We start from the raw sequence: 18,164 nt of genomic DNA, 5'->3' as shown, positions 1-18,164 counted from the left end.
GGTGAGCAAATTAATAATAATAATAATAATAATAAAACATTCACTGTGAAAAACTGGTTGTCCATAGTCAGATATATAAACACACTTACAGCTTGCTTGGCTGCAGAAAAACGTTCATACTCTTTACAGGATCCAGTGAGTCTGGCCACAGCTTACCCAGCAGCTGTGAAATATTCTTTTGAGGTGGGCAGAAAGAATTATGTATTTCACAGTGTTACTGCATGAAGAGATGCAGGCGGCTTCATAATTAAACCCGTTTGTTTAATTATGAAGGACAAATCAGGTGGCAAAAAACAAAGATTTAATGATTTATTTTATAGTTTTTATCATTTCTCTGATTGTTTATTATCGGTCCATTTGCTTAAGGTTATCAGGGCCGTGGGAGGGAGGCGGTGGAGTGTGAGGGTGGTGGTTAAATGGTCACTGTTTAGTACAGGCGTTTGTGGCCTCCCAAGACTTTCTCTGGCACTGACACTAAGTTTGAAGTTTTACGAACGTTGTCCCTGTAGGATGGATTACTATAAAATTTCCAACCATCCATCCATCAGTCAATAAATTTCTTAACCACTTGTCCAATTCAATTCAATTCAATTCAATTCAATTCAATTTTATTTATATAGCGCCAAATCACAACACAAGTCGCCTCAAGGCGCTTCATAGATACAGAGAAAAACCCAACAATCATATGACCCCCTATGAGCAAGCACTTTGGCAACAGTGGGAAGGAAAAACTCCCTTTTAACAGGAAGAAACCTCCAGTAGAACCAGGCTCAGGGAGGGGCGGAGCCATCTGCTGCGACCGGTTGGGGTGAGAGAAGGAAGACAGGATAAAGACATGCTGTGGAAGAGAGACAGAGGTTAATAACAGATATGATTCAATGCAGAGAGGTCTATTAATACATAGTGAGTGAGAAAGGTGACTGGAAAGGAAAAACTCAATGCATCATGGGAATCCCCCAGTAGCCTACATCTATTGCAGCATAACTAAGGGAGGATTCAGGGTCACCTGGTCCAGCCCTAACTATATGCTTTAGCAAAAAGGAAAGTTTTAAGCCTAATCTTAAAAGTAGAGATAGTGTCTGTCTCCAGAATCCAAACTGGAAGCTGGTTCCACAGAAGAGGGGCCTGAAAACTGAAGGTTCTCCCTCCCATTCTACTTTTAAATACTCTAGGAACAACAAGTAGGCCTGCAGAGCGAGAGCGAAGTGCTCTAATAGGGTGATATGGTACTACAAGGTCCTTATGATAAGATGGGGCCTGATTATTTAAGACCTTGTATGTGAGGAGCAGGATTTTGAATTCAATTGAAGGCTGGAGGGGAGCTGGAACCTATCCCAGCTGTCATGGGGCGAGATGCCTGGACAGGTCACTCGTCTGTCACGAGGCTAACTCAGAGACACAGACAATTATTCCCGCTCACATTCAGAAGGAGAACATTCAAACTGCACAGGAAGATCCCAGCCGGCTGGTGGATTCGTATCCAGGACCGTCTTTTTCCTTCGCCACCATCAGCAGGTTAAGTGTTATATACTTAACATTGCAGTGGTTAACATGTGTGACTTGCACATGAAAGATCACAAGTTGGAAACAGGGAGATGACATGAACCCAGCATCAGGGAGCCACAAGTTAGTGCACTCCCAGTGCTCCTTCCAAGCACTGAGGTCTATGTCAGGAAGGCTTCCAATGCTAAACCCACTATGTGGATTGATTTGCTGTGGCGACCCCTTGGAAAATAAAAGACTGACTGAAAGTACCGTTATACTAATGAGAAAATGTCTAAACTAAGGTTTTGAACCTGATTAATTTTTCCTCTTAGTATTTAGTTCATTGAGTTGAGTTTTTAAGATATTATCATTATATTATTATAAAGCATGTATAGAAGAAAACAGCTCATCCAGACTTAAATAAAAGTTAAATTGAATTAAACTTTGACCGCTCTTTTTAAAGATGCCTATTACAAGCAGCCAAATCAAATTTTGGCCTTGACTGTCTCACTACACTTGTAAGAAATGGCCACTTGCAGTGAGAGTTATATACAACTCCATTTCTAAAAAGGTTGGGATGTTGTATAAAATGTCAATGAAAACCAAATACAACAGTTTTCAGATAGAAAACAGAACAAAATAGAACAATAGAACCAGAAACCATGTTAAATGTTTAAACTGAGATGTTTCACTATTTCATGAAAAAATGCTTATTTTGACTGTGATGTCAGCAACACGTCCAAAAAAGTTGGGAAAAAGCTGGAAAAGTAAGTGCTGCTAAAAAGAGGCATTGAGGAATATTATGTAACTATGCAAGTTAACTGACAGCAGGTCAGTAACATGACTGGGTATAAAAAGAGCATCTTAGAGAGGCAGAGCTTCTCAGAAGTAAAAATGTGCAGAAGTTTACCACGATGATGTTCCTCAATGTACATTTGTAAAGACAGCAATAATCTCATCTACAGAGCATAATATTGTCAAAATGTTCAGATAATCTGGAGAAATCTCTGTGTGCAAGGGACACGGGTGAAATATTGGATGCCCGTGATGTTTGGGCTCAGAGAGCACTTCAGTAATAACAGGGAAATCACAGCAGGAACACTTCCAGAAATCTCTGTCTGTGAACACAGCCCACAGGGGCATCCATAAATACAGGTTAAAGCTCTAAAATGCAAAGAAGCCAAATGTGACAACTATCCAGTAACATCGCCATCAAAGCTCCTTTAAATGGGTTGACGCAACCTGGAAAACTGAAATCTGAAATTTGTTATCAACTTGTCTTCAGCCTTTATCTCTGATGGTATTGAGGTGCATTAGTGCCTATGAAAATCATAGTGTGCACACCTGGAAAGGCACCATCGGTGCTGAGAAGTTTATGCAGGTTTTAGAGCAATATGTGCTCCAATACAGAAGGGAAGGTCTTGCATATTTCAGTAAGGCAACGCTAAACTGCATCTGTTACAACAGCACGACTTCACCGTAGAAGGTGCTGAACTGGCTGCCTGCAATCCAGATATTTCACCAACTGACAACATTTGGAGCACCATGAAATGGAAAATACAGTAAAGAAGACCCAGGACTGCTGTGCAGCTATCACACAACTATCAGACAACATTCCTCTGCCAGAAGTCCAGCAGATGCTCTCCTGAGCTCCCAGATGTTTAAGGACATCTGGGAACTTCCTCAGCTTACCCATTTGACATGTTTTCTGTGTCTTATTTTAAATAAAATACAGGTTTATGGCATTTACATATCATTGCATTCTGTTTTTATTTGCAGTTTAAAAAGCATCCCAACATTTTTGGATGTAGTAATTAATATCATATTAGATAGTAATTCTTATCCAATTCAGGATTGCAGGGAATTCAAATTTACCTGACAGAGAACTGCAGCTTATTTTTGTTTATCTCAGAAATGCGTGACTCGAAGTCTGCATTCAAAGCCAGAGCACAGAGAAACTTTGTAAACTTACCTGCCACGTGTGCATCAGTGTCTGAGGAGACGATGGAACACCATAGAGATTCATTTATCACGTTAAACCTCCGGTTATTGCTCGCTACATCTGTTTGTAGAATCAAAAACTTGGCACACGCTCCACAAGAAAAACAAGACAAGTGAAACATATATGAGAAATGCAAAAAAAGGAGTAATTTCACTTTCCCCCTGTGATTACTCCCATTTGTAAATGACTGACTCTATACAGTTGATCCACTTTCATCACAAATGACTCAAAAACGTTCTGGTATTACATATCATATCATATATCATATTAAAAACAGGCTTCGATCGATCTTAATCTTAATCTTAAAGCTATTTGTCAACGTGATGGGACAGAAAGGCTCTTTATATTGTATACACGAGACACAGACCAGCTATACTGGAGAGGTTTTCAATCTTTCTGACTTTTGATATATGGGTATATTTTTTTCTTTCAGCAGTTCAGAAATGAGTTGGATTCTAAGGTTTTATGTGAGAATCCCAATGAGGTGGGCTGCTGCTGACCCGTGTTTATGTTCCCACACTCTTTTTATTATTTGGGTAAATCCTAATGTGCCTTTAAGTTACTATACATGGCATATTTTGCCAAAAGACCCCAAGACAATGAGTTTTTGTACTTTGGAAGCCCACCATGCTCCTGGTTTGCTGTGTTATCTTCAGGTAATTTGATTAAGCAAAACTATTTAGAAATATGTTCCCAGAAAGCACGACTTAATCTCAAAGAATAAATGTTTCAAAAATTGTTTTTGACACAGGTTGTCTCTGGGCCAAGGGATTAGGTACAAAAGCAGGGCCTCTATGAAGTTCTTCTCAGTTTTTATTCCACTTGCACAAACATGAAAAAATAATAAAATTTAAAAAAAATAAAAATAAAAATCCTCCACTTACCACAAACTAACAGTAACACATGAAAACCACAGGATCTGGGGCCCTCAGGGCAAGTTTGAAATCCAGCATCAGTGTGGTTTTAAAAAAAAGAAGCTGTTGTTCTTGCCGTGCAGATGCTAATGTTTAGTGAATATTTTTGCAATGCCAACAGCAAAGCAGGGGCTCCGTTGGAAAAAAAAAATCTAGACCATTCTTTAATATAATTTCCAGGTTTCTCTAACGGAATATCACCATTTTAACATAGAGCACACGAGGAAACCATACTGAGGTGGCACGGCATACGCTAAGAATACATATTCAACTGTTTCCAGTGAAAACCACAGATGCAGGGAGCACTCTCTGTGATGGGGAGCCAAAATATGTATACATATATATATATTTATGTTCACATAATCCAGCAATTCCCATCCACCCAGAGTATTGTAAATGCAACAATTTCACCCCATTGATGTAAGGACCCTGAGTCCACCCACCAGTTAGGCTTCTGTTTGAATGCAGGCCAGCAGATGTACACAAAGCAGCTGTGCAGGAGGGAGTGAGGCTATAATACAACCGCAGAATTTGCACTCCTGAAGTCCAAAGTTGTCCTCTAAGGCACAATTTTTTTCTAAATTAGCATTTAAAAAGAAAAGGTTTCTGTTATACTGAATAAAAACACCATAAATGTGTTAAAATAGCTAGAGAATTGGGATTTGTCAGCTTTCATTGACATAAAATTCACTTAAAAATAAAAAACAAATTATATTTTTAAAACTTGGTTTTCTTTTCACAAGCATTCACAAGCGAGGAAAGCTGTGAGGACAAGGTTAAAGGGCTGATAATTGACCTTATACTGTACATCTGTTCCTTGTAGAATTCCCCGTAGATCTTTTCACAGTCCCGAACACTCCAAGAAATCATTTCCTCTCATTTTTCATGGTCAGTTGTTACATTTGTGCAGTTTCACAAGAGTTACATAAGTGCAGATTGCAAAATTGGGTTTGTTTTGCACCATCATAATCATGCAAAGCTAAATATTCCTTTATGTTTGATTCTTTGTATGGACTGTGCAATACCACAAAGCAAGTGTAGTTTCTTGTTATTTGTTGTATTTCAACACTGTCTGCTCCAAGTCTGTGTCTGCAAGGGTGAGAAAATACACCTGTGAAGATCATAACCTATTTAGTGGTGGTGGTGGTGGGGAGGAGGGGGGGGGGTTGCTTTGGGGCTCCACAAGACCAATAAATCCGCCCCTGTCTTTTTCAATTTAGTAATTTCTCCCGTAATTTCTCAGTGTAGACTGACTGGTCTTCAACCAGATTCTGCTATGCATCGAGCCCATCACGTCGCGAGTGCGTGTTTCAGTCCTCGTTCGCAGACCACCTCCTCTTTCACAGCCAGAGAGAAACCTGAGGGAACCAACCAGCCAAGGCGTACGTCACTCACAGATTTCTCCTCCTTTAGCCCCTTAAAGTCCGATATTTATCTTCTAAACGTTAGACTGATTGTTTTTGTTGTTGTTGTTGTTGTTTTTTTGCACCATTGTCATCAACAGATCTCATCATCATCATGAGGAAGATCACCGGCAAACACTTGTTGTGCTTCTTCCTGCTTGCCTTGCCGATGTCCTGGGCAGAGGACACCAAGAAGGATGTGCGGAAAAGGGAGAATGTGACAGGTAAGGATCGATGAGCACAAACCTGATTTGATGTAGTTTTTATTTATTTATGATTATTATTATTAAAAAGAGTCGTGAGGCTGGAGCCTCACCGACAATACCGCTGCTTACAGTGCTGGATAGATAATGACACAGAGTGATGAGGGTCTGTGGGTCTGTGTGTCTGAGGACTGAGCACTTAGTATAAACAGATGCGTTATTCTAAGCAGACTAAAAAAATCATTAAAAACCCCCAATAATTAAATAAATAATTACATAACTAAATCCATCTGAGAGGAGGGATCTCCTTTACGACCCGAAAATAGTAAAACTTAACGAACTCCCAGTCCAGGCAGCACACACGCTAAAGCTTTGATAACAGCAGGATTTATTTCAGCATTGTTAATGCATAGCATTGGTTTACAATCGTTATGGGGGGAGGGGGGGTATATGTCACATATTTGTCACATTTTGTAAATTTATCATTGTGTTTTCAAATTTAAAAAAGCAACCAAATTAAAATGAAGATGGAATGATCTGAGATGAATTCTGAGCTTTGGGCATTAAATGACAAACAATGTCCACCAGGTTTGTCTAAGTCTGGCTTCTGTCTGTAGAGACAAGCTCACCTGTAATATAGTCAAAAAATAGTTTTTTTCACCATTTTCAATATAACTTGAGAATATAAACAATAATTGTATTTTGCTCTTCAAGAAGCTGCCGTTGCTTTCTTCATTGTAATGCAACAACAAAGTGATCTCAAGTGTTTTAAATGTCTGCGGATTATTATTGGAGAAGCATCCCTGCAGTGGTCCACGTAGTGTAGTAGTAGTATATTATGTTTATTAGGTGAGCTGATCATGTGAAAAAACATTATCCAGTCATGCTGGTGGAGAACTGTTGAAGTTTCACGGGGCGGATTAATAAAACGAACTAAATAAAACCATAACAGTTGTGACACAGTGAGGTCAGAGCCTCAGACACCTCTACACTGTTAGAAAAAACATCTTAAAAAAAAACAGTAATATTCCGGCAGCTGGGGCGCCAAAATAATACCGTAAAATATCAGAAAATAACTTACTCATAAAAATACGGTTATTTCCAGTAATGAAAATACAATTTGTTGCCCTAATTTTACATGGGATTTTGCCTTTTTCAAGTGCTTTTAAACATTAAATTAGGCACAATTTAATGTGATTAAACAATGAAATTACCTATAAACAAGGTCAATGAATGCGGCGATATAAATCATAATACTTAAATGTACAGAAATATACAGTTAACAGTTGGTTTAAATAATAATGGATTGCATTCATATAGGGCTCTTTGAGACCCTCAAAGCGCCTTACAGTTCCACTCTGGCTATCACCAGTAGGTGGCAGGTGAGGTGTCTTGCCCAAGGACACAACGACCGAGAGCGTCCGAGCCGGGGCTCGAACCTGCAACCTTCTGATTACAAGGCGAACTGCCAACTCTTGAGCGATCGCCCTAAATGACAACAATGATAATAATTATTTGATTTAAAAAAAGTTTATAAGAATCATTTTATATATTTTTCCATAGCATTACATACATTTGAATTTAACAGTTCAATCTTTCAAATAACGGACAGATATTTGTGAAATCATGATACATTTGTGAATGTATTTTAACAATATTTAAAAAACAAGAAAATTATGTTTTATTAGATTACAGTGATTTTACGTTAATTTACATTTGAAATGTGAAATCACAGTCTATTTATGTGAATTTAATGATATTCTAGAAGAACAATACAAAACTGTAAAATACACAGTAAAATACTTTTATATTAAGATTTTGTTTTACAGTGTACAATGCCTTTAAGAGCCCGTTTGCTCTGGTGATGTGAAAGGAGTAGAACACCCTTCACATTTTTTCTTAGAACAAAACAATTCTGATGCTTTTCAGGGGAAAACCAGATACCAAACACCAGAGAAACATTTAAATCATAGCTATTTATTTCTTTTTAAAGACAGTATTTCTTCCCTCTGATGTTCCAGCATGATAAGAGTTTGCAGCTGGAACACTGGAAAATGGGCTGAATATTTACACATATAAAATGATGATTAATGGTTCCAATAATCATTTGCAACAGTAGATGGTTTAACGCTAACCCTTTTCCTTGAGAAACAGCTCTGGAGTGTCAGTGTATGCTGGTAGCATGTAATGAGTTCAACCACAGTGTTTGTGTGCATTGTGCACTGTGGTCTCATAGTCTAGGGGTTAACGCATTTCCCTATTTTGATTCTGCAGAATCAAAATAGGGAAATGCCTTAACATGCATATGCTAAAATGCATATGCATCACCTCGCATGCGAGATGATGCATATGGTAAATGGCCTGTATCTATATAGCGCTTTTACTAGTCCCTAAGGACCCCAAAGCGCTTTACATATCCAGTCATCCACCCATTCACACACTGGTGATGGCAAGCTACATTGTAGCCACAGCCACCCTGGGGCGCACTGACAGAGGCGAGGCTGCTGGACACTGGCGCCACCGGGCCCTCTGACCACCACCAGTAGGCAACGGGTGAGGTGTCTTGCCCAAGGACACAACGACCAAGACTGTCCAAGCTGGGGCTCGAACCGGCAACCTTCTGATTACAAGGTGAACTCCCAACTCTTGAGCCACGATCGCCCCATCATATGCAGCCTTTTCAGCTTGTCTACTCCTTGTGTTCTCAAGCCCAGATGAATGACTATGTGAGGAAGGTCTGGTGTGAAGTCTCTGCCAAATCAAGTGTTAAAAAATTGTATTTCCATTTGGAGCAGCTGAAAGTTTCCTGTTTGCATGTACTGTTAATAGAAAAATGCATATTTAGGGCCCCTAACCTCAAAATGATTGTGATACAATTGAAAGTATTTACAGCTTGATTTAGAATTCTTGCTTTTAAACAGCAATATGACAGATGCTACACCAACACAGCATCACCTTTTGACATACAGTCTAAACCACAGTTACAAATGTGATCACTCAGTGTGTGGATATCTTATAATCAAGTGGGGAAAACACTTGGCTTTAGCAGCCAATTGCTCTATTAACATTTAAAAGAGGCTGGAAAAGTGAGCTAAATATGATTGAGCTACACGGAAAACCAACCATCTGATTTTCATGAGAAAGCAGGAGTGAGGGAAACATTTCAAATGTAAGCACAGAGAGGACATGGGAGATGAGAGTTCATCATATTTTCCTGCAGAAGATTGATGGGGGACAAGACAATTTCAGATAGCGTAGTAAAATAAAGATAAGATCAGGGTGCACACGAGAACCTCGGGAACAGCAGGAGGCACAAGAAAGGGCGTTTTCCACAAATGTGGCTGATATAGTCTAAACATCTGGTCAAAAAAAGAAAATCGCCCCAAGGTGTTGCGCTGCACCTTTTCTTACCATCCAGCACAACACCTTGGGGCGATTTTGATTTTTGAGCAGATGTTTAGACTAGAGCTGGGCGATAGAACGATAACGATATGTATCGCGATATAACTTTTACTCGATAGAGAAATTAAGCTATCGCGATAGACTTCGCCGCTCTTGTCCTCTTAAAAAAAATAATAAAAAAAAAATAAAAAATAAAAAATGTCAGCCAATCCAAATTAAGTAGCGCAGAGCCGAACCAATCACAGCCGCAGCGTCACGTCGCGTGACTTGTTACGTACAGCACAAGTGCCAAGCCGCACGTGTGTTTGTTTGGGAAGCAGCCAGATGGAGCCAGCGGGTAATGGAGGAAATGAGTGTACCGACTAGAAAAATCAACCGAGCGTGACCGAAGAGAAAACAGATGATGGTTCCAACGCCGGAGAGATTGTCGAACGGAAGAGCCATAGAAGTTCCGTAGTGTGAAGGTATTTCGGCTATTTCAAGTCTGACAAAAAACAGAGTAGCGTGCACTGTAAATTGTGCCGAAAGCAAGTCTGGAAATACAATAAACTGGTGCATGCGTCACACTGTGCGCCACGTTATTGTTTCGGTGAAATGAATTTCTACAATACTGTTAATTCTACTCTCTGCAGTGTTTAAATGCTTACATATACACACAGTTACTGTCCCTCCACACACACGACTCGGTTCTGCTTCTATGCCCCAGCTTTGTTTACTTTTTCCCACCGAGGCTTCTAGACTTCTGATTGGCCAACATTTCTGCACGGTTAGGAATCTAGCGCCACCTGCTGCTTTGGCATGTTCATAGCAGCGTTTTTCTTCATTTCTGCCTTTATGTGTGGACGGGATTATTTTTTTAAACGAAAACGGAAAATCTCCGTTTTCAAAAATACCCGTGTACGTGTGGACGTAGCCTCAGTCTCTGACTGGAAGCGCTAATTCGTCATTCGGCTTTTGTCAGACTAAAGTAACTGTTAAAACTGTTTGAAAAGCTCAGCTATACAACAAGGAGAGATTGAGAATTTCCTTTTAGTTCTCAGTTTATTTGATATTGACAAAAGTTAGTCAGTTTTGTCTGTTCTTCTGTAAAACAAACTAAGATTTATTTTTAGAATTAATATTTTGTTTCTAAGTGGAATTGACAATTTAGTCTGTTTCGTTTGTTCTATTTTGAAACTTAAACGCTTTAGCGGCTGCCTTTTGTGTAGTTTGCAATATTTGCCTTTATTTATCTGAAAAAGTCTCATGTTCCTTAAGTACATCTACCCTGTTGAACTTATTATGGGAAATAAATATTTAAATAAAAACAAGCTGCTGATTATTTCACATTTTACTTGTGAGCAACGGCACATTTAAATCTTACAAATATAGTTATTTGGCTGATATCGTGATAGATATCGTTATCGCCTGAAATGAAAAAAACATATCGTGATATGAAAAAACTCATATCGCCCAGCCCTAGTTTAGACTATATCTGTGTTGTGCTGGATGGTAAGAAAAGGTGCTGCAGCTATCAGTCACGGGGCAGAAGGAAAGAAGTCATAGCCAAAAGAGAGGCTTTTTGATTTGTTGAACTTCTGCAGCATCCGGTATGGGAGGGTGAGTGTGTTGCTGGTGCCAGTATGTGAGGTGAGTGGTTTGAAAACGTTGTTTCGATTATGATCAAAAGAATGTCCAGGCTGGCCGAGAGTCAAATAATTCTGATTTCCAGTGGAACGTTGGCTACCTTCTCTGCCATTTCTGTCTGTGGAAAAAACCCCCAAAACAAAACACCTCAGTGTCTTGGAGTCTTGGATGCGTATCACATACCAACACGCTTTAAAGCAAACATCTCTTTGTCAGTGCGCCCCAGGGCAGCTGTGGCTATAATGTAGCTTGCCATTGCCAGTGTGTGAATGTGTGTGTGAATGACTGAATGTAGTGTAAAGCGCTTTGGGGTCCTTAGGGACTGAGTAAAGCGCTATACAAATGCAGGCCATTTTATGTCCATTTGTAGGCTTGGCATGGCAAAATAATTTGGAGGAAGAAAAGAAACCTGCTGTGCTGTTTTGACTGGACTTCTTACAAGTATAAAGCAAAATAAATGATTTAGCTCTAAATGTGTAAAAATTTTCTCTTGCTTCACAGCCAAGAAGAAAAAATCAGTCACGATTGACAGAAACTCCCCTGCTGAGGAAAAGGAGTTGTAGATGTTCAGCTGATCAGTCATAAATCTTTCCTCCTACTAGACTATAGATGATCCAGAAAGAAAAGACGATGGAGATCTCAAAGACAACAAATGAGCAGACTTTGAGAAAACCTTTTTAGTATTTACTTAATGATGCATATAAAAAAACATTAGCAAAAATAACCTTTTTTTTCCTTGCATCCATGCAAGCACAGACTATAATACAATTGAATAAAACGTATTATTGTTTTTAAAGCCCTCCACAAATATGATGCCCACATTTTCTAGTCAGTAAAGCTGGGTTTTCTTTGGCTTGTTTTGAGGAAAAATATGCATATTGTATAAATTTCCTGCTCTGGACCCCAGTTACTGTAAAACAAGCCCGTGCTCCAAGTTCTCCGACTTTGCCAGCTGTCAGCTTTAACCCCTCCTGTGTGGCTTCAACTCTGCTCTCGCTGTTGGTTAACCATGGCTGGTGCCCAGACACTCCCTCCAACAGGAGATCCTGGTTTCCTTATTTCATAATCTAAGGGCCGATTCTTGTAGTATTTAGTATTAGAGTCTTAAAATATTTACTATTGTACATATTTACAATTTTTAATCATGTATTGTGCACAAGGGGCTGCATTGTTGAAACACTGAATTGATCTTTTGACTCTGCTTTTATTTCCATTCCCAGTTTGGAGCCAAGCGAAGAATAGGCGGCTGTTTGCAAGGCAAAAGATTTCTCCACCACGCCAAAGTGTCACTCCCGTAAGTTTTTACTGTCGACTCTATTTGTCATAAACTCACTGATTTAGTAGTAACACTAAAATTGCTCCTTTTAAAAGTATTCAGAGGTAGTTGCTGACATGTTTCAGTGACACGCCCTTAGTCTTTGTAAAGATGTTCCTGAAAATGCCTTTTTCGGTTTGTTAGGCAATTTTTTTTATTGTGAGGCGAATTTATAATCCTGTTTATTGGATTTGAAAATTTGCTGCTTGCTTTCCATTGGCAGGAAAACGCCAGACAGCAGTGAACACATGTGACATGCAGCAAAATGTGGTGACAGCAACACAACCCAGTTTTCCACAAGGATCAAATTTCCCACCAATGAAAACGTAGCACATCACAATAATTTAACAGTGATGATAGAAATTCAGTGTGACCTTAATCCTGCCCTCAGTGTCGTGAACTCACTTGTTGTAGTTTTTTATATTGCTAAGACATATTTCTTGAAACCATTTTGTTAAAACAATACAAACAAATCAATCTTCAAGCTATCTCTTGAAAACTCCATGCAGAAAACCTCCAGTGAAACCGAGCAATTATCTATGCAAAGTTTGAAATGTGCTCAGATCAGTGTTTTCACATCAGCCTAACAATCAAGGAGCTCTTTAACTTTTAGCTGTTTTAGCTCTTGAGACTGTGTTTTAGCATGAAAGTTAGCTCACGGGTGAGATAGAGACTGACACCAACAATTGATGGCAACAAGAAAGGCAGAGGAGGAAGTGTCTGTGTAAGAGGATGATGAGAGAAAGATCAGGAAACTCAGATGAAATTTACCAGCTGTTTAAATACTTTTGTGTTCGTGGAGTTCCAAACCAGATGAAAAAGAAACGGAGAACCAAATGACTTGCATGTGTCACATTTACGTTCATTAACAAAAAAGTTTTGATTCATTCATAATAAATTCCTGTGTTGAGCTTATCCCGACTGTCAACGAGTCACTTGAAGTTTAAGTCCTGCTTTCATCGTCTGTTTTGAAATTTTTGTAGATTAATTAGACAACCACAAAAAAGTGGACATTGTTTTTTGGAGCTACCCGTTAGGAATACCACGCTGTTGATGTAGCGTAACGAGGGCTCAGAAGTCTTATTTCTACTTGGTTGAAATGAACTGGAAAAGAATGTGTGGTTTTTATGGATGGATAAAACTGGGTTTTACGGGTGGGGTGAGAGGCTGGAGAAAAGGGTGGACAGTTAAACAGCTTTGCTCTGGCAATTGTGGAAAGTGCATCAACCTACGTTAGTTGTTTTTTTTTTTACAACTGCTTTTTGTCTTATAAGACTCGGATTGAGTCACATGACTTTCACAGTTTTTTGTGCCACATAATTATAAATCAGGTATCTAAACGACCCAGTATTAAGAAAACTGTAGAAAGAGGACACTCATGAATGAATTACAGCATGAGAAATAATTTGTAGAGGATGGCACAGTGGTCATCTGCAGTGACTGACTGAGGGTGAAGGGATGGAGACAGGGCAAATGACCCACTGTGGACAAGAGCCAGAGATTAATAATAACAAATCATTAAATGCAGACTGGTGTATAAACACATAGTGAGTGAATCAAGAAGAAGCGCACAGTGCATCATGGAGCCTGCAGCAGTCTAGACCTTTTGTAGCATAACTAAGTGAGGATTTAGGGTGACCTGATCCAGCCATAACTATAAGCTTTATCAAAAAGGAAAGCGCTTACTCTAATCTTCAAAGTAGAGACAGTGTCTGTCTCCACAAACTGGGAGCTGGTTCATAGAAGAGGAGTCTTGAAGATGAAGGCTCACCCTCCCTTACTTTTAAATATCCTAGGAACCATCAGTAAAGCAACAGTAAACATACTGTCAGCACGGCAAACCGTGTGGGAATTATTAAAGGACCCAAGATGCAGGCACTACTGATGTGTGGGCTTTTATTGAGGAGGATGACATACAACAAAAGGCGAGGGTGGCGAGAACAGAACTGACAAAGCCTAAACTGGGAAAACTAAGAATATAACAAACCTGAAACCTAGAGACAAAAACAGACCCACAGGGAGACACAGACAAACGCAGGGGACCCAAACAGACAAACCAGCAACAGGCAGGAGAACACACAGGGCTTAAATACTCACAGGAGTAATCATGGGATGGGACACAGGAGGGGAACACACCTGGGAGAAATCAGGGCTGACGAGACACAGACGTCAGGCTGAGAACACTCACATGAGAGACCGACCTTCAGAATAAAACAGGAAACTCACAGACACAGAGAACCGGACAAGACACTGAACTTAACAGACAGATTCACGAGCAGACACTGTGACACCATGGACAGACAGAGGGAACACAGAGAAGTGGGAGCAGGCAGGCACAGAACAGAAACCTAACAAATGGCAAACTTTAACAAAAGACATAATCAGAATAAACAAGAACATAGAATATTATAAGGAAACACAAAACACTTAGTCGTCAGACTCAGAACCATGAGCTAGACCCAGCAGTCTTAGCTAATTATAGGCCAATCTCCAACCTTCCTTTCATATCAAAAATCCTTGAAAGAGTAGTTGTCAAACAGATAACTGATCATCTGCAGAGGAATGGCTTCTTTGAAGAGTTTCAGTCAGGTTTTAGAGCTCATCACAGCACAGAAACAGCTTCAGTGAAGGTTACAAATGATCTTCTTATGGCCTCTGACAGTGGACTCATCTCTGTGCTTGCCCTGCTAGACCTCAGTGCAGCGTTCGATACTGTTGACCATAATATCCTATTAGAGCGATTAGAACATGCTGTAGGTATTACAGGTACTGCACCGCAGTGGTTTGTATCATATCTATCTAATAGACTCCAATTTGTTCATGTACGGTAAATGGAGAGTCCTCTTCACACACTGAGGTTAATTATGGAGTTCCACAGGGTTCAGTGCTAGGACCAATTCTGTTTACATTATACATGCTTCCCTTAGGCAGTATCATTAGAAGACATAGCATACATTTTCACTGCTATGCAGATGACACCCAGCTCTATCTGTCCATGAAGCCAGATAACACACACCAATTAGTTAAACTGCAGGAATGTCTTAAAGACATAAAGACCTGGATGGCCGCTAACTTTCTGCTTCTGAATTCAGATAAAACTGAGGTTATTGTACTCGGCCCTGAAAATCTTAGAAATATGGTATCTAAGCAGATTCTTACTCTGGATGGCATTACCTTGGCCTCCAGTAACGCTGTGAGGAACCTTGGAGTCATTTTTGACCAGGACATGTCCTTCAATGCACATATTAAACAAATATGTAAGACTGCGTTCTTCCATTTGTGCAACATCTCTAAGGTTAGAAATATCCTGTCTCAGAGTGACGCTGAAAAACTAGTTCATGCATTTATTACTTCCAGGCTGGACTACTGTAATTCATTATTATCAGGATGTCCTAAAAACTCGCTGAAAAGCCTTCAGCTAATCCAAAATGCTGCAGCAAGAGTGCTGACAGGGACTAGAAAGAGAGAGCATATTTCTCCTGTTTTGGCTTCCCTTCATTGGCTTCCTGTTAAATCCAGAATTGAATTCAAAATCCTGCTCCTCACATACAAGGTCTTAAATAATCAGGCCCCATCTTATCATAAGGACCTTGTAGTACCATATCACCCTATTAGAGCGCTCCGCTCTCGCTCTGCAGGCCTACTTGTTGTTCCTAGAGTATTTAAAAGTAGAATGGGAGGCAGAGCCTTCAGTTTTCAGGCCCCTCTTCTGTGGAACTAGCTTCCAGTTTGGATTCAGGAGACAGACACTATCTCTACTTTTAAGATTAGGCTTAAAACTTTCCTTTTTGCTAAAGCATATAGTTAGGGCTGGACCAGGTGACCCTGAATCCTCCCTTAGTTATGCTGCAAGAGACGTAGGCTGCCGGGGGATTCCCATGATGCATTGAGTTTTTCCTTTCCAGTCACCTTTCTCACTCACTATGTATTAACACACCTCTCTGCGTTGAATTATATCTGTTATTAACCTCTGTCTCTCTTCCACAGCATGTCTTTTATCCTGACTTCCTTCTCTCACCCCAACCGGTCGCAGCAGATGGCCGCCCCTACCTGAGCCTGGTTCTGCTGGAGGTTTCTTCCTGTTAAAAGGGAGTTTTTCCTTCCCACTGTCGCCAAAGTGCTTTCCCATAGGGGGTCATATGATTGTTGGGTTTTTCTCTGTATCTATGAAGCGCCTTGAGGCGACTTTTGTTGTGATTTGGTGCTATATAAATAAAATTGAATTGAATTGAATTGACACATACAGTACTATGAGGTCTTTAGGATAAGATGAGGTCTGATTATTTAAGACCTTGTATGTGAGAAGATCACAGAAGAAAAGCAACTATGCAAGAAATACGCTCGATCTTTCTAGTCCATGGGTGTCAAACTTAAGGGCCTAAATTCAGGAAAGAATAAATGTGTAATTAAATGTTATCATATTGTTAGAAAGGTGAATTTCCATCTTAAGTGGTCTGGCCCACTTTAGATCAAGTGCACTGTATGTGTTGTCCTATGATGTAGGATGAATTTGACTCCCTCTTATAGTCCCTGTCAGAACTCTCACAACAAAACGTGTTTCAGTGAGTGAGATTTTTCTTAAAAGAGTAAACAGGACTTGTGCCTAAATTTAAAAAATAACAACAAAACAAACTGTTGAAGCTTTTGCCAAAAGGCTGATTTAAAAAAAATCGTTTAGTAATAACAGTGAAGTTAATGGCTGTAAAACCGAAACAACACTAAAACGCTTTGTAGAGCTGCCATGAGTCGGGGGGTCAAATAGTTCACATGTATTTAAAAGACTTTTCCACTTCTTCCACTGACTCGTGCTTTTTCCACATATTCTGTCTCTGTTGGAATTGCTTTAGAAGCACAAGTCGAACCTCGTAACTCCGGCGCGTCGCTGCGGACGCTTGATGGAAAGCTGCTCCCCTCACCTGCTGTGCTGCGACCCCTGCGCCTCCTGCCGCTGTCGACTCTTCAACACCATCTGTCACTGCTGGAGGATGAACCCCCTCTGCTTAAAGAGGACCTAGATGCAGCACGCACATGCATGCACATGCACGCAAACACATCACAACGCCTGAACATATATTGTGGTTGACAAAAGAGCACGGAAAGATTCACATGTGCTCTGTGGGTTTGTCTGCACAAATGCGGTTAAGCGATTAAACTTCAAAATAAAATCGAAGCATTTTGAAAAATGCTTCTGATATTATGTGAGGCATTTGTTTGTATTTGTTTGTATTTATTCAAGAGTTCTTCTGTCTTCAGCGGAAAAAAAATACTCACAGAAATCTTTGCACAGTGTTAAAATATCTTAAAACATTATATGTATGCATAAAAAGAGATGGGTGATGTGCTTTTTCATGTATGTAGACAATCTGATATTAACTGTGTGTTGCATTATGGGTATTTCCCACATTTTTGCTGCTTTTGAATATCTTGCTGCTGGGGATACCTGCAAGTAAATTTACTTTGGAACATAAATGTGTTGTTGCTTTTAGACTTAATGAGGACCAAATGGCATTTACTTATGTACCCCACGCCTTGAAAATCAGATATATATGTTTGGACTTGCCTGCCTCTTGTGGATTAAGGAGTTTATATTTTTGCTATTGAATAAACACGCTGTAAGCCTACATTCTCCTTGCATTGCTCCATGTGGAACCTATTAAGATGCTAAAAATCATTTTTAATGATTTGCTACTTTAATGTTGATTTTAGAGTAAATGCGGTACACAGGATTAAAAACAAGAGAGCAAAGAATACGTTACTGCAGGCCAGACAGAGGGAACACAGAGACGTGGGAGCAGGCAGGCACAGAACAGAAAC

The 18,164-nt window shown here is 39.8% G+C and overlaps 1 protein-coding gene across 1 annotated transcript; it reads left to right on the top strand.

Annotated features, from left to right (window-relative positions):
* The first annotated feature begins 5,677 nt into the window (after positions 1 to 5,677).
* asip2b (agouti signaling protein, nonagouti homolog (mouse) 2b) lies at positions 5,678 to 17,971 on the top strand. The gene is made up of 4 exons (XM_085254827.1): positions 5,678 to 5,783; positions 5,906 to 6,028; positions 12,256 to 12,329; positions 17,198 to 17,971. Exons 1-4 carry the CDS (start codon positions 5,678 to 5,680, stop codon positions 17,363 to 17,365), a joined length of 471 nt encoding a protein of 156 aa, XP_085110953.1. The 3' UTR covers positions 17,366 to 17,971.
* The last annotated feature ends 193 nt before the right edge of the window (positions 17,972 to 18,164 follow it).

The sequence above is a fragment of the Mchenga conophoros genome, linkage group LG18 (assembly GCF_057382185.1).
Source record: "Mchenga conophoros isolate Kocher_MC1m ecotype Shallow Benthic linkage group LG18, M_conophoros_male_GT1.1, whole genome shotgun sequence".
NCBI lineage: Eukaryota > Metazoa > Chordata > Actinopteri > Cichliformes > Cichlidae > Mchenga > Mchenga conophoros.
This window is presented reverse-complemented; position numbering and strand designations above follow the sequence as displayed.

What these genes read in the sequence shown, in the direction of transcription:
- asip2b (XM_085254827.1), top strand. Translation starts at nt 5,678, where the DNA reads ATGCATCGAGCCCATCACGTCGCGAGTGCGTGTTTCAGTCCTCGTTCG. An exon ending in GGGAACCAACCAGCCAAGGC is followed by an intron (nt 5,784 to 5,905) that starts GTACGTCACTCA and finishes TGTCATCAACAG; the next exon opens with ATCTCATCATCATCATGAGG. An exon ending in GAAAAGGGAGAATGTGACAG is followed by an intron (nt 6,029 to 12,255) that starts GTAAGGATCGAT and finishes TTCCATTCCCAG; the next exon opens with TTTGGAGCCAAGCGAAGAAT.